The sequence below is a fragment of the Plecotus auritus genome, assembly GCF_963455305.1.
Source record: "Plecotus auritus genome assembly, chromosome: 3".
Lineage (NCBI taxonomy): Eukaryota > Metazoa > Chordata > Mammalia > Chiroptera > Vespertilionidae > Plecotus > Plecotus auritus.
The window spans coordinates 223,446,401-223,460,210 of NC_137772.1; the positions used below are offsets into that span (position 1 = coordinate 223,446,401).

At 50.0% G+C, this 13,810-nt stretch overlaps 1 protein-coding gene across 6 annotated transcripts in view; it reads right to left on the reverse strand.

Moving 5' to 3' along the window:
• The window catches only part of TCF20 (transcription factor 20), a 168,749-nt gene that overhangs the window by 36,968 nt on the left and 117,971 nt on the right, over positions 1-13,810 (reverse strand). For all 6 annotated transcript variants that reach the window (XM_080660599.1, XM_080660598.1, XM_080660600.1 and 3 more), the window contains one exon: positions 3,767-9,505. In XM_080660599.1, the coding sequence (XP_080516725.1) occupies positions 3,767-9,505 (5,739 nt within the window). The remainder of the gene's footprint in view (positions 1-3,766; positions 9,506-13,810) is intronic.

The window sequence follows — 13,810 nt, forward strand, 5'->3', positions numbered from 1 at the left end:
GAAAATTTCTTGCCACTCCCGTCTGGCCTGCATAGTTTCTGTTGAGAAGTCAGCTGACAGTCGTATGGGTGCTCCCTTGTAGGTAATTAACTGTTTTTCTCTTGCTGCTTTTAATATTCTCTCTTTGTCTTTTGCTCTTGGCATTTTAATTATGATGTGTCTTGGTGTGGTCCTCTTTGGATTCCTTTTGTTTGGGGTTCTGTGGGCTTCCTGGACTTGTAAGTCTATTTCTTTCACCAGGTGGGGGAAGTTTTCTGTCATTATTTCTTCAAATAGGTTTTCAGTATGTTGCTCTCTCTCTTCTTCTGGCACCCCCATAATTCTGATGTTGGTACGCTTGAAGTTGTCCCAGAGTCTTCTTACATTATCTTCAACTTTTTGGATTTTTTTTTTTGCTTTTTGCTTTTTCGGTTGAGTGTTTTTTGCTTCTTTGTATTTCAATTCTTTGACTTGATTCTTGTGTTCCTCTATTCTGTTTCTGGGTCTCTGTATAATATTTTTTATTTCAGTCAGTGTATGTTTAATTTCTAGTTGGTCCTTTTTCATATCTTCGAGGGTCTCGTTATATTTATCGGCCTTTTCTAGGATATTCTTAAAAAGTCTTATAACGGTGGTTTTGAATTCTATATCCAGTCGTTTGTTTTCCTCCATTTCTTTCGTTTGTGATCTGATTCTTTGACCCCGAATTTTCACTGAATCCCTGAGTTGGTAAGGTAGATATTTGTGCTAGGTTTCCAATATGGCCCAGTGGGTCTGCTTCCCCAGTTAACCTGAGGTGGACACTCTTGGTGCACCCCTTTGTGGACTGTGTGTACAGCCTTGTTGTAATTAAGTCTTTATTGTTGTTGGTATCACTGGGAAGAATTGACCTCCGGGCCAGTTGGCTGTAAGGATCAGCTGTGTCTATGCTGGGAGAAGCCCGGTGCTGGAGACAGCCTTATAGGATTAGACTTGCCAAATTGCAATAGCCTCTGTGCTCAGCTTGGATGGGGTGGAGTCTCAGTCTTGGCTTCCTGTCAGCCCCGCCCCTGCGCGCATGTGCGCTTTCAGTCCTCCGCCTTCCCCAGCTCGAGTCTCCACCTGAGAGTCCAGACTCCCCCCACAAGAGCGTGGGTCCCCAGGGGCTCGCCTGGAACTGGGGTTCACTGCAGTCAGAACTGGGGCTCGGTGCAGTCAGAATCCTCTGACTCCCCTCCACTAGGGAAAGCCTGTGGCAACCCCCGCAGCCTTTGTGCGCACCGGCGCGGCGCGTGTGCGCACTTTCAGTCCTCCGCCTTCCCCGGCTCCTGAGTCTCCGCCCGAGAGTCCAGACTCCCCCTACAAGAGCGTGGGTCCCCAGGGGCTCGCCTGGTACCGGGGTTCACTGCAGTCAGAACTGGGGCTCAGTCCGGATCCTCTGACTCCCTTTCACTAGGGAAAGCCTATGGCTACCTCCGCAGCCTTTGTGCGCACTGGCCCGTGTGCGCCTTCAGACTTCTGCCTTTCCCAGCTCGTGGTCCGAGGCTTCCTTCCCCCTTCCGCCAGAGGAAGTCAGCCAAGCTCTCAGCCGCCCTTCCTCTCTGCGCGCACAAAGCCCCTTTGCCGTACCTCCAATTCTCTGTGAGCTTTTCTCCTTCCTTCTAGTTGTAGAATTTTCACTCAGCCTGCTTTCCTGTGGTTCTGGATGGTGTCCGTTCTGTCTTTTAGTTGTAGTTTTGAAATTGTTGTGCGAGGCAGCAGTTTAGGTGTTTACCTATGCCGCCATCTTGGTTTCTCCGACCGTAAAGTGTGATATTAAGGACATATTCCCCACTGCCCTGAAGCGTGTGTACCCCCAGAGACAAGGATTTGAACTTCAATTACTGACTCAGTGACTTGCTAAGATAACCATGTGTGAGTGATGTACTCTCCCTAGATAACCACATGTAGCCCCTCGCCCTGTTTGAGATTAACATGCGTGCATGGACATCATTCATTGATAGCCACCTGAACTGCTGCGAGTATGAAACAGGCTTTAAAAATGGGTCCTGACCAGCCAACAGTGCTCGCCTGTCGAGGCCACCACAAAGGCACGTCCTTTTGTCAGTCCGGTGAGCGACGCCACTCCACGCTCCTCTCCCTGCCAGACCACAGAAGAACGGCTAGTACCTCCCGATCGAGACGCGACCACGCTCTCGGGTGAGGAATGCCAGCCCCCTGCATCCGGACCGGACCGGACCAGCCCAGGTGCCGGACCCCAGAGGACAGCACCACCGGGATCCCCTCAAGCCTGTACCCGCAGCATCAGAACTTTTGTGAGTAATAAAGTGCTGTGTGATTTGCAACTGCATATGTTTCATGTGGTGTAATTCCTCCGGCAGTTAATGGAATCATTTTGCGTACGCTTAAAACTGAAATTAAAGCTTCTGGTCTCTTCGGTCCTAGGCCTGCCCTTGGTCCTGCTTGTGTAGGGTAGCCTCTTCGCTAGCAACTACGTGAATGTCCCAACACCTGCACGGTTAAAGTTTATCTCAAGGGACGCCTTAGGTAAACACCCCAGATCCTTTCCCAGGATCTACTTGGGACAGGGTTCAATCCCAGTCAGGGCATATACAAGAATCAACCAATGAATGCATAAATAAGTGGAACAACAAATCGATGTTTCTCTTTCTCCTTCCCTTTCTCTCTCTGTAAAACCAATCAACCAATAAAAAACAAAACCCAAAACAAACAAATAAAAAACACCCCTCTAGTCCTCTCAACTGCAACCCTAGAAGGATAAGCCAGGAGTCATGACACCAAGAGAGTGAGAGAAAATGATTTCAAATCTAGAATTCTATACCCAACCAATCTTCAATTAAACATGACTGAATAATGACCTTTTCAGTAGGCAAAATCGCAACATATGTACCTCCCATGCACCTTTCTCAGGAAATTGCTAAAGGATGATATACTCCATTAAGTAAAAGTCCAGACTAAGAAAGGCAAAAAGACAGGATTCAAGAAAGAGCATTTACTAGGGGAAAGACAAATGATGGTGACGAACACCCTAGTGCAGTGGTCGGCAAACTCATTAGTCAACAGAGCCAAAAATCAACAGTACAATGACTGAAATTTCTTTTGAGAGCCAAATTTTTAAAACTTCTTCTAACGCCACTTCTTCAAAATAGACTCACCCATCAGTGGTATTTTGTGGAAGAGCCACACTCAAGGGGCCAAAGAGCCACACGTGGCTCGCGAGCTGGTTTGCCGACCACGGCCCTAGTGTAACAGTTATGAAACAGACCTAAATAATAAACATTTCAATGGCAAAGTCTGAATTAGAGAGATGTGGTCCAAAAAAATAAAAAGCAAATAATAACATGAATTAATAATTTTAGAGATACGAGAAGTTTTAGAAAAAAGGAAATATAGCCATAGCATATTTCATTAAGTATTAGTCAGATGTTGAAAAATAGGAAAAGTGGATCAGTAAATAACACAAATAGCAGAAGCTGACTGTTTAGAAACAGGAAACTAGCAGAAGAATGAATCAGAAGTCAATCTGAGGAGGGGTGGAAGATGTCTATTTAGTAAGCTGTTTTGCACTAGCTTGACTTTGTAACCTATAAACACCTATTATTGATAAAATTAAAAGTTAAATAAATCTTCCAAATTTCTGCCCATCATTTGGGCCTAGTGACTTTAACCTGGAGGAATTACAACATGATATTAAGAATAAAACAGTAAGGCTGAAATAGGTAAAGGTGGAAGAAGCAGAACCAAAAAGAAGATAAAGAGCAAGCTGGTAAGGATTTCTCATACTCACCATCTCTCTGGCTATTTCCAGCGCTTCTTGCAGGCCATAGAGCCTGCCGCAGACCAGGTAGATTCCATTGGCCCAGAGAATGCAACCCTCATGGACCCAAAATTCATTGCTGTCAAGAGGTAGTTCAGGGATTTGTAACTCCAGCTCAGGGCCACCTTCGGAAGTGGTGGGCACAGAGGGCTTTGAGTCCAAAACAGTCTTTTCACTGCCGCCCTCTGTGGTTGCTTTTTTACAGGGAAGCCCCCGGGCCAGGGACCGAGGGCCTCCACCGCAGTCTTCCGAGCGGTGCCGCCGCTTAAACCTGGGGTGGGTGGCCAGGCTCCTCTGCTCTTTCTGCTGCTGCTGCTCCTCCTCCTCCTCAGTGTCCGTCTTGGAGCCGTTGGAAGCGCTTTTGTGCCGTACCTTAACTTTGCTCTGCATTTCCGTGGCCCTCTTAGGAGGTGGGTTTTTTGGGAGAGTGGCTGCATAATCTTGGGGATAAAAGGGTCCAAAGAGGTCACCCATGTTCCGGTAACTGGCCCACTTGCCGCACAGACAGCAAACCAGGTGGCCCATCACAGAAGACTCGGTCACCACAGGTCCCTGCAGCATGAAGGACGAGGCTGGGAGCGCCTTGCTCTCAGTGCTGCTGGGTGGCGGGGTCAGAGACCTCTGCCCCTTCCGACCCCTCACCAATTTGGTCTGTTCTTCTTCTTCAGCATTGATGATTGTACAAACGGCTCCAAGTTCACACTTATTTACTACGTGAATGTAAGGGAAAAAAGACTTGTTCTTGGCATCACTCTTATCCAGTGGCTGGGTGGCATACTTTAGTTTGATCTCAGGTTCTTGGGGCTCTACGATGGGAACTGCTTGTTTGGTTTTCCGCTTCCTTGGCTGTGCCCCAGGCTTCCTCCTCTCCCTCCTTTGCCTCTGCTTTTTTGGCTTTGGCTCTCCATCTGCAGAACCTTCTGGTATCTGGGGGGGCTGAGGGGGTGGAGGTGGTGGCTGCTGCTGTTTCTTTTGCTTATTCACACTACCAATGGGTCTCCCCTTCTTCTTTCCTGAAGGGAAATACCCCTTTGGGGGGAAACCCTCTGGTTTGGGGGAAATGGTCACTGTATCGGTCTCCTTCTCTTCAGCCTTCGGATTTGCCTCAGGGGCCAGTCCTCCTGCTGCAGGTACATTCTTGGAGTCAGGAAAGATTAAAGGCGCTGCCCCACCCAGGGAACCATCTGGTCTCCCTTGGTTACTCCCAGGTTTCTGTGAGGTTGCGGATGTCATGGCACCAGGGGGTTCCTTTCCAGCAGTGACCGTGTCTGGGTGTGTCTCAGGCTTCATTTTGTCATCCCCACTGCCACGCCACTCCTCTGAAGACCTCGCAAGAGGCTTTTCTATGTTCAGCTCCTTGTTTGTTGGACAGACTAGGTCAGATACCACCTCACCTTTTCTCTTCTCCATCTCGGCATCCTGAGCAGCAACGCTCCCACCTTCAGGAGGGCCACTCTTCAGAGACAGTATGTCATCCAAAGTGACTGTGTCTCCCCCAGCCTCTGCACTGTTCGAGGACGCACTCCTCCTAATATTTGGGGAAGTGATCTTCTGAACTATAGCTTCCAATTTCAGTCCCCGTCCTTTGCGTGGGGGCAGTATTTTGGTCTTAGCAGGACTTGTGAGGGTAACAGGAGGGCAGTTTCTATTGTCTGAACTTGTGAGGTCCTTGGTGGATTCTCTCTTAGGGATGGACTTGAAGTCCTGGCTGTGAGAAAGATGGGCATAGGAATTGAATGCTTTATCAGCGCCTTCTTTTGATGGGTGAAGGAGGCGTCCTCTGTCTTCAGTGTTGCTGTTTTTCGCGTCTTGTGACTGTCTCTTACTGGGAATGGGCGAGATGAAAGAACGGACACGCCTCCTCATGATCAGGGGGTTTTGAGAAGAATGATCCTCTTGCCCTGGAAGCCTCAGCATAACGTTGCCAGGTTTGGATGACTGTGCAGACTCAGCCAGTCCATGCCCATCCGTCTCATGGGGTGGTCCATATCTCTTTTGATTGGACATTCCTGGAGGGCAGCTGCTTTTGGCTGGAGAAGTCTGCCGAGAAAGATCCCAGCAAGATTCTTGCTGTAACTTCTGGGAGCCATGCTTCAATTCGATGCCTTTGTTAGACAGACCGTCACTAGACATGAGGCAGCGCCCACCTTCCTGACCGCTGGGGTCATGGTAAGTCCCCATCGGTGGGCCATACATCATACCATCTTTGTCATTTTTCAGAGGGCTTCGCACTCTGTCCAGGAACTGCTGCTGCCTGGGGCTCTTCCGGGCGCCCTCCTGCCTGTGCTGGGCTGCAGCGATCACTCCCTGAGCAGAGCTGCTGCTCCAGTCCTTATATTCCTCTTGTTGCTGTTGGTACATCTGCCTCTTGTAATGGAGCTGAGAATTCAAACCTGCACTGGGATCCCCATAAGCATGAGCCCGCGTGTTTGTGTGATACGCAGAGGCCAGGCTTTCCGAGTTGGGAGCAAAGGGAGCATGTAATGAACTCCGGTTGGCCCTCTCTGAAAAGGTCATATGTGGGTTCATGTGATGAGGGTCTCCCCCTGGGCCCCTGCTCCTCCCGGGAGACATCTTCAGTTTTTCTGAAAAGTCATGATACTGAGAAGGGGGCCGACCCCTCATGCCCTCCCGACCACCCATTCTGCCAGTGACCCGCCGCATGGCCGTGGGTCTGCTGTCTTGAGGGCCATAGTCTGAGATGGAGTCATGGGCGGCGGCTCCAGGGCTGGCATTGCCTCGGTAAGACTCGTGCTTGATGCCAGCAGGATGGCAGTGGTCTCCAGATTTCTTGTTGTTGAAACTAGCTTGGGATTTGGATTGCTCAAAGTCTTCCTCTTTTATCTGCCCGCTCTGGGATTTTAGTTTTGTTTCCATGGACACCAAGCCACCTGGAAGAATGACCGACTGACTTAAACTTGGATTGAGACGTTCATTCCTCCCAAGTCTGGTGTCAGCACCCATGTGTCCCAGCGAGTGAGCCCCCGGGTCCCTGACAATCTGTCTTAGTGGAGAAATGTCACAGATCACCGACCTTCTTTCGGAGAGGGAACCCCCGGGCTCGTGGGCTGATGACTGAGGCTCTATTTCAAACTTTCTGGGAATTGGATAGTCAGCCAAATTGATCTGTTTCATTTCCGGAGCCGAGCTGCCTGATTTCCTCTCCCAGGGGCCCCAGTGGGGGTTATCTAATAGGGACCCAATGCTTTTGTTCAAAAGGCCCCTGCTAGCTAATTCATTGGTTTGACTAATTAAGACATTAGGCCTCGTGGTTCCTTCTAGACCACCAGCCATGCCCTGATGCTCCTGAGTACTCCTAGAGTATCTCCTGTCAGGGTGGTGGTGGTAACCCTGAAGCACTTCCTGCAGGAGGCTGGGGAACTTCTCATTTCTACCCTTTCGCTCCCCATGGCCAGTGAAATCCCCCTTATCTTGTCCTGTAGGATACTGAGGAAAGCCACTGACACTTCTTGGCATGGCTGACCCAAAGCTGTCTTTGTAACTATAGCGCAGGCTTCCGGGAGATTTGCTAGGCTCAGTTCTGCCTATGAAGCCAGGGCCTACTGGGGGGTGCCCGCTCTGGCCATTGCCCTCTCCATTGTGGTTGGGGTTATCGCCACTCTTGTTTCCTTTGCCCCCTCCTCCTGGAGGCTCTGGCTGTGGAACTGATGCATGACTGATTTCCTTGGGCCCACCCGTGCTGGGTGGCCTTTGAGTGGCTGTGGGATCATCCTCTTGAGAGCCTTTATCTTGTCCACCAGGCTTTTCTGCCCGAGTTGTCATGGCTTCCCGGGAGACAATCACCCCAATGGTCTTCTCATTGACTTTTGGGTTGCCCTCGGATGATGATGGCGTATCCTTAGCACCTGGCGAGGCCGCCTCTTCTCTGGCTGCAGGACTGGCACTGAGTCTGGGGGCTTCATTTTGAGCGCCTTGTGCTGGGGAGGAGCCGGCTTTCTCGGAGGCTCCACCCTTATAGGTGGTGTCAGAGCTAGTGCTCTGGCCACTCAGCTGCCTGACTCTCTCACCTTGATCCTCAGAACTGCTGGAGCAGCCTCCATCCAGTGACTCTGCCATGGGGGACTTCAGCTGTTCTTCAGGCTGGGAGGAGCCTTCAGAGTTTGTGCAGCTGTCTGCTTTCTTGGAAGAGGAGGGCCTCTTGGAGGTCTTCTTCTGAGGTGTCAGGGCATCAGAAAGTAGCATGTGCTGGACAGTATTAGGAAGATTGGCCACTTGAGTGCTCAGGGCACTCAAACTACTCAACCCAGGGTCCGTCAGGCGCTTTTCTGGCACTCCTTCTAGTCCAAACCCTTTGAAGCCGGCAGCATGAGAATTAGGACTGGGCATCATCGATGGGGTTGGGCTGAGCTGAGGCATTAACTGTAGGATTCTGTTTCTAGAACCCATGGGCACACTGCCTTGCCCGCACTGGAGATTCTCCCCACTCTGCATAAGAGGAGATGGGGTAGAGCTACAGCTTGGAGACTGAACCACAGAGGCAGCTGGGGAAGGGTTAGAAATGGGGCTGAAGTTCTGGTGAAACTGCATGGGGGATCTCACAGGGACCTCGGGCTGGTTGTACTGCCCCACCTGGCTCTGCAAGGGCAGCTTGGTGGCAGCGTTGGAGTACTGCATCACGTGCTGAGGAGCGTGCTGCTGCTGCTGCTGCTGAGGCTGAGGCTGCTGCTGCTGCTGAGGCTGCTGCTGCGGCTGCTGCTGCTGAGGCTGCTGCTGCCCCTGCTGGGTTCCTTGTGGAATCTTTGCTTGTTCAAAATTTTTCATAGATTGAGGCTGATAGCTGTAATTTGATTGTGATCCATAAGCCTGTGCGTTAGAACCCACATTATGCCCTTCATACTGGGATCCAGCATTCACACTGTAACTGCTGTCATAGCTCTGCCCAGACTGGCTGAAACGCTGTGGTGACGGGAAGGAGGACGAGGAGGAGGAGGAGGCAGCAGAAGACTGGTAGTGCTGGCCAAACTGACCCACTCGTAACTGGTAACCAGCAGCAGAGGATGGCAGAGTTGAGGGCCTCTGCATCGGCTGCAGATGGGATGAGCCTGACGCTGGCTGGCCAGTGGCTTGTGGCAGAGGCTGATGGGACTGGTAAAGCTGTTGTCTCAGCTGCTGGACTTGCTGCTGCTGCTGCTGGCTGGATGCCTGCTGCTGGTACTGAGCACTCCCTGGAGAGAAAGGCCCCGTGTAGTCCTGCTGATAATGAGACACACCACCAAGGCCAGAGTGCTGTGCTTGAAACTGGCCCACATGACCCTCACTCCCATACTGATTGCCAAAGCTGCTCCCCTGGGGGGGTCCATAGCTCTGCACAGGCCCAGAAGGCCTTCGCTGGGGAGGCTGCGGGGTGCCTGCCGCCACGGGGTCTTTGTTGCCTGCCATGTAGTAGAAGTCTCCAGCCTCTTTCCTGAAACCCTGGTAGCCTTGATGGCCAGAGGTCTCGCTAGCCATCGCTGCTGCAGCCGCTGCTGTCCCTCGCCGCCCACCACCACTGCTGCCGCCACTGCTGCCACCACCACCACCTGCGCCCCCAAAATTCTGGAACATCTGGGCCTGGCGAGGGCTGAACTCTTCTAGCCGGGAGGAGCCGTGTACCTCCTGTGGGTAGCTCTGCTGGTTTCCGTGGTAACTGCTTTGCTCCCGAAAGGACTGCATACTGTTTAACAGCACAGTGGCGGGCCAACAGCCCTCCTAGAAATGGAAGAGAAAAAAAAAGCAAGTGAGACATGCGTCCTCCCAGTACAAATAAATCAAGCCTAGGTAGGTGATGGAGTGGCTATGATAATCCAGCTGTCCAGATGAAACTGACTGGTTTGAATTTCATCTCCTTTTATTTCTTATCCTAGCCATTTCTGAAAATAAAAATACGCAGAGAAACGGTCTAAAGAGTGAGGCAGAAGTCTATGCTAGTATGAAAAGAAACAATCTGGGTAAAAACAAATCCAATATAGTAAAAACCTCATTATTAAATGAGCCCCCCTCCAATTCAACTGGGTAAAAATATAGGACTGTGTTATTACTCTCAATAAAAAAACAAACAGCAATTTTTAAATATTTTCCATTATGGAGGGGAGGAATGAGAAGAACACTTTATTTGCTTTCATGTTATTAGACTGGTTACTGAACTGAAGAGTCTCAAAATAATGATGCTATTCCCCTGGCTAGCCCCTCCTGGAATCTGAGAAATGGACTGGCCTGAGAACTGAAGTCAATCCCTTGTATCCAAATGCATGTTATAGCAGGTTTACTGTAATTACCAACTACTGCAGGGATGCCTTACTGCAATCTGCCACACAAACTTAAGTTAAGGGTAACCTCTTCTTGACACATAACTGTGTCCAAGGCACCCCTCAACCATCCATCAACGTGCAGGTACAAAGGACTAGGCTGCATAAGTCAAATAGCCATGACTATTCTTGAAGATTCTTTTTGGAGGTCTGCAAGATGTTCCAGCATCTCTGATCCCTACACAGTTTTTTATTTGGCAATCAGAGTTATTAATTGTGATTACTATAAAAGAGGGAATAGAAACAGTCACTTTGGAGGACAGCAAAAAACAGAGGAAAATAAGAATTCATTAAGCCTAGGACCTAGACTCTTCCTAAAGTCACCTGATTGGGTCAACTCTTTGTAATACCTCTGCTAATGTAATTAGCACGTAATAGAATGCTCTTTTTTTTTTTTTTAATATATTTTATTGATTTTTTACAGAGAGGAAGGAAGAGGGATAGAGTTAGAAACATCGATGAGAGAGAAACATCGATCAGCTGCCTCTTGCACACCCCCTACTGGGGATGTGCCCGCAACCAAGTTACGTGCCCTTGATCGGAATCGAACCTGGGACCTTTCAGTCCACAGGCCGACGCTCTATCCACTGAGCCAAACCGGTTTTGGCTAGAATGCTCTTTTTAAACAGTTAATCAAGAGCTCATTTTACTTTGTCTTTTGCCTGGACCTGCCTAATTCTCTCAGAGTCAGAGATGAATAAGACAAGGCCAAACTGTTCCAAATGACTTTAAAATCAATTATTTAAAAAAGAAGTTATGACTCAGCCGGCATGGCCCAGGAGGTCAGAGTTCGATTCCAAGTCAGGGCACATGCCCAGGTTGCGGGCTTGATCCCCAGTGTGGGGTGTGCAGGAGGCAGCCAATCAATGATTCTCTCATCATTGATGTTTCTAGCTCTCTCTCCCCTTCCTCCTCCTCTCCAAAACCAATAAATATCTTCTATATATATAAAGAGGTAATATGCAAATTGTCGTTACTTCGTCACAGTAATGACTGTTCAAAAGGCTGCGCTCCCAGCAGGAGCTGGTGGGCGGGGAAGGGGGTGGGGACTTGCGCTGCTGGGACATGAGGCTGCCTCCCAGCCCGGCACCCGGCCTGGAATGTGAGGCTGCCTCATTGGCTCTTCACGTGAAAGGTGAGCTCGGATCCTCATTCTTATTCAGTGTAGTGGAGCGTAGGAATTGGTTTATAGGATCCAGTCCCACTTGAGGAAATGTTACTACAGTCAGAGAGTAGATGTAAAATGGGGATCATATTTATTCGCTCACAGGCTTGCTGTAAAACAGACAGTCACCATCCTCACAGAATTCAGGATGCCCCATGTGCAAACCTAGAATGAAAAGTCAGCAACACCCCACATGGCCAAGAACTAGAAACTGCCCTTTGGAAGGAGCATATGCAACAGAACTGTGAGTCCCAGGAGGGCGAAGAGGGAAGCTGTTCTTGCGGTTAATGCAAAACTGGCATCAGAAAGTAGTGGCACAACACCGAGGCCATGCAGTCATGTGGCAACACTGAGACCGTGGGACCCTTGGGACGAGCGGTTTCTGACACTGTGGGAACTCCCTGCCCCAACCCCTGCCTCTGGGTGCCTGTTACAGACCACCGTGTGTGCAGGATGAGGGATCCCGGCCTGTGGTGGTGGGGTTAGGGGACAGAGGACCTCCTCCCATGAAGTCTCCCCTAGCCTGCGCAGCATCAGGCTGTGTGGCGAACCCCGCTAATGGTGTCACCAGGTGATGTCACCTAGAGAGGCTGCTCAGGCTGTTTCCCTGAAGAGGGGTGCACGCCCAGCTCAGAGGCGAGGAGGTACAGGCTTGGGGGCCACTTGACCTCCCACAGCCCTTGCAGCGCAGCCGGAGCTGAAGCTGCAGGTCCGTCTGGCTATTGGGGGCCTGGACAGTGTGGTGGCCCTGGTGCTGGCGGCCTGAATTCGGGGAGCCACCCAGACCCACAGGCCTTCCCAGCTAGACCACTCCCCTCCTGCATCCCTCACCAAACCCGGGTCTGACCCTCATCCTCCCACCAGACCCCAGGAGCCCAAACTCCCAAATGGTGACCTTTGACTGTGTGCCCCCAGCCTAACATTTCAGTCTCAGGACCTAACACCTCCCTTAACCCCCTCACCTCCGATCTAACCTTTAACAGGAGCCACTGCCAGCCACATCTGGTCCAGCACCACTCTCCCCCCAGTAGTCCCCCACCTTCCTCCATGGAAGCTGCTATTGCTTCCCATGAACTCAAACAAAATAGGATTACTCAAAGAAGAGTATGTCCGAGCAAAGACATTGAACTAAAGAAGAAATAAAGTAACTAATATACATGAGAAAAAGTTAACTTCAAAGGTAATCAAGTAATTGCAAAGGAAAGATACCTGGAACTTTTAAAAAATCACAATATTCAGTGCTGGAGAGGGTGTGATGAAACAGACACCTGTTAGCACTGCTCCAGAGTACAGGGGACAGCATTTCTGGAGACAGTTTCACAGGATGTAGCAAATATTCAGGCTCCTGGGCTGGGTGATTGCATTTCCAGGAATTTATCACACATAATAATAAAAAAGTTGGGCCAGATATCAGCATCATAATAAAAAGCTAATATGTAAATGGTCATCACGCCATGACACCGTAAGGACCGAACAGCAGGAGGCTGCATGCGAGGGAGGCGGGGCGCAGGGACTTGCAGCGTCGGAGGGCGGGGACTTGTGCCAGCCTGGGACGTGAGGCTGCCTCCCTGCCCAGCACCAGGCCAGGGAACGTGAATAGCAACATTAAAATATTTCCTCTAATTAATTCCCTTTTAATGTGCACGAATTTTGTGCACTGGGCCACTAGTCTATATATAAAAAAAGAAGTTATGAAACACACATGAGCTAGGATAAGTTAGGACAAATTTTTCTACAACGGCTTATGAAGTTAGTTTCTTAGTTCCCTCTCAGGGGGGAGCTGAAAATGGAGTTATTGGCAGGAAGTTGGCGATACTTTTAAAAGGTAAGTCAGGCTCCTTATGTCCAAGCCCTGCAGTGGCTCCCCATCATATTCCAAGTGAAGCTGGCCGGGAAGGCCCGGCTCCCACCCCATTACCTCTGTGAGCTCCTCTCCTACCCAGGTCCGCTCTATTCCACGCTGTCTCCTAGCTCCTGGGATGGGCCACTGGTATTTCTACACAGGAACTTGTTTCTTGCCTGTGCTGCTCTTCCTCCATAGCCACATGGCTTGTCCCTCTTCCTTCCTTCCTCTAAGCAAATGTCACCTGATTAGTAAGGCCTTCCCTGGCCATTTTATTAAAAAACAGCTAACTATACCCTTGCCCAGGCTTTGCCATCTCCTTCCCCCACCTTAGCTCCTCCCCAGTGCTTACTCCCAGCACACACGGATATGCTACTTGCCTACTGTCTGTCTCTCCCCACCAGAATGTAAGTTTCCTAAAGGGCAGAGACTGAGCCTTGCTGCGATCTTCATGTCACTGAAACAGTAAGGAGCACACGGCAGGCCTTGCGAACCAGTAAATGGTACAAGAACTAGGCCTTAGAGAACTAGGCTAGAACTTACATAAATAGAACATGATCGATCTAAAAGCAGAGCTGAAGATGCTAAGACCTTGCCTGTCCAATTCTCCAGGTTCATTTCCAATGGGAAAAACCCAACATGAATCCATATAAGAGCCATGAGGAGACTTCAGAAAGTAAACACGGATCAGGGCTGAAGAT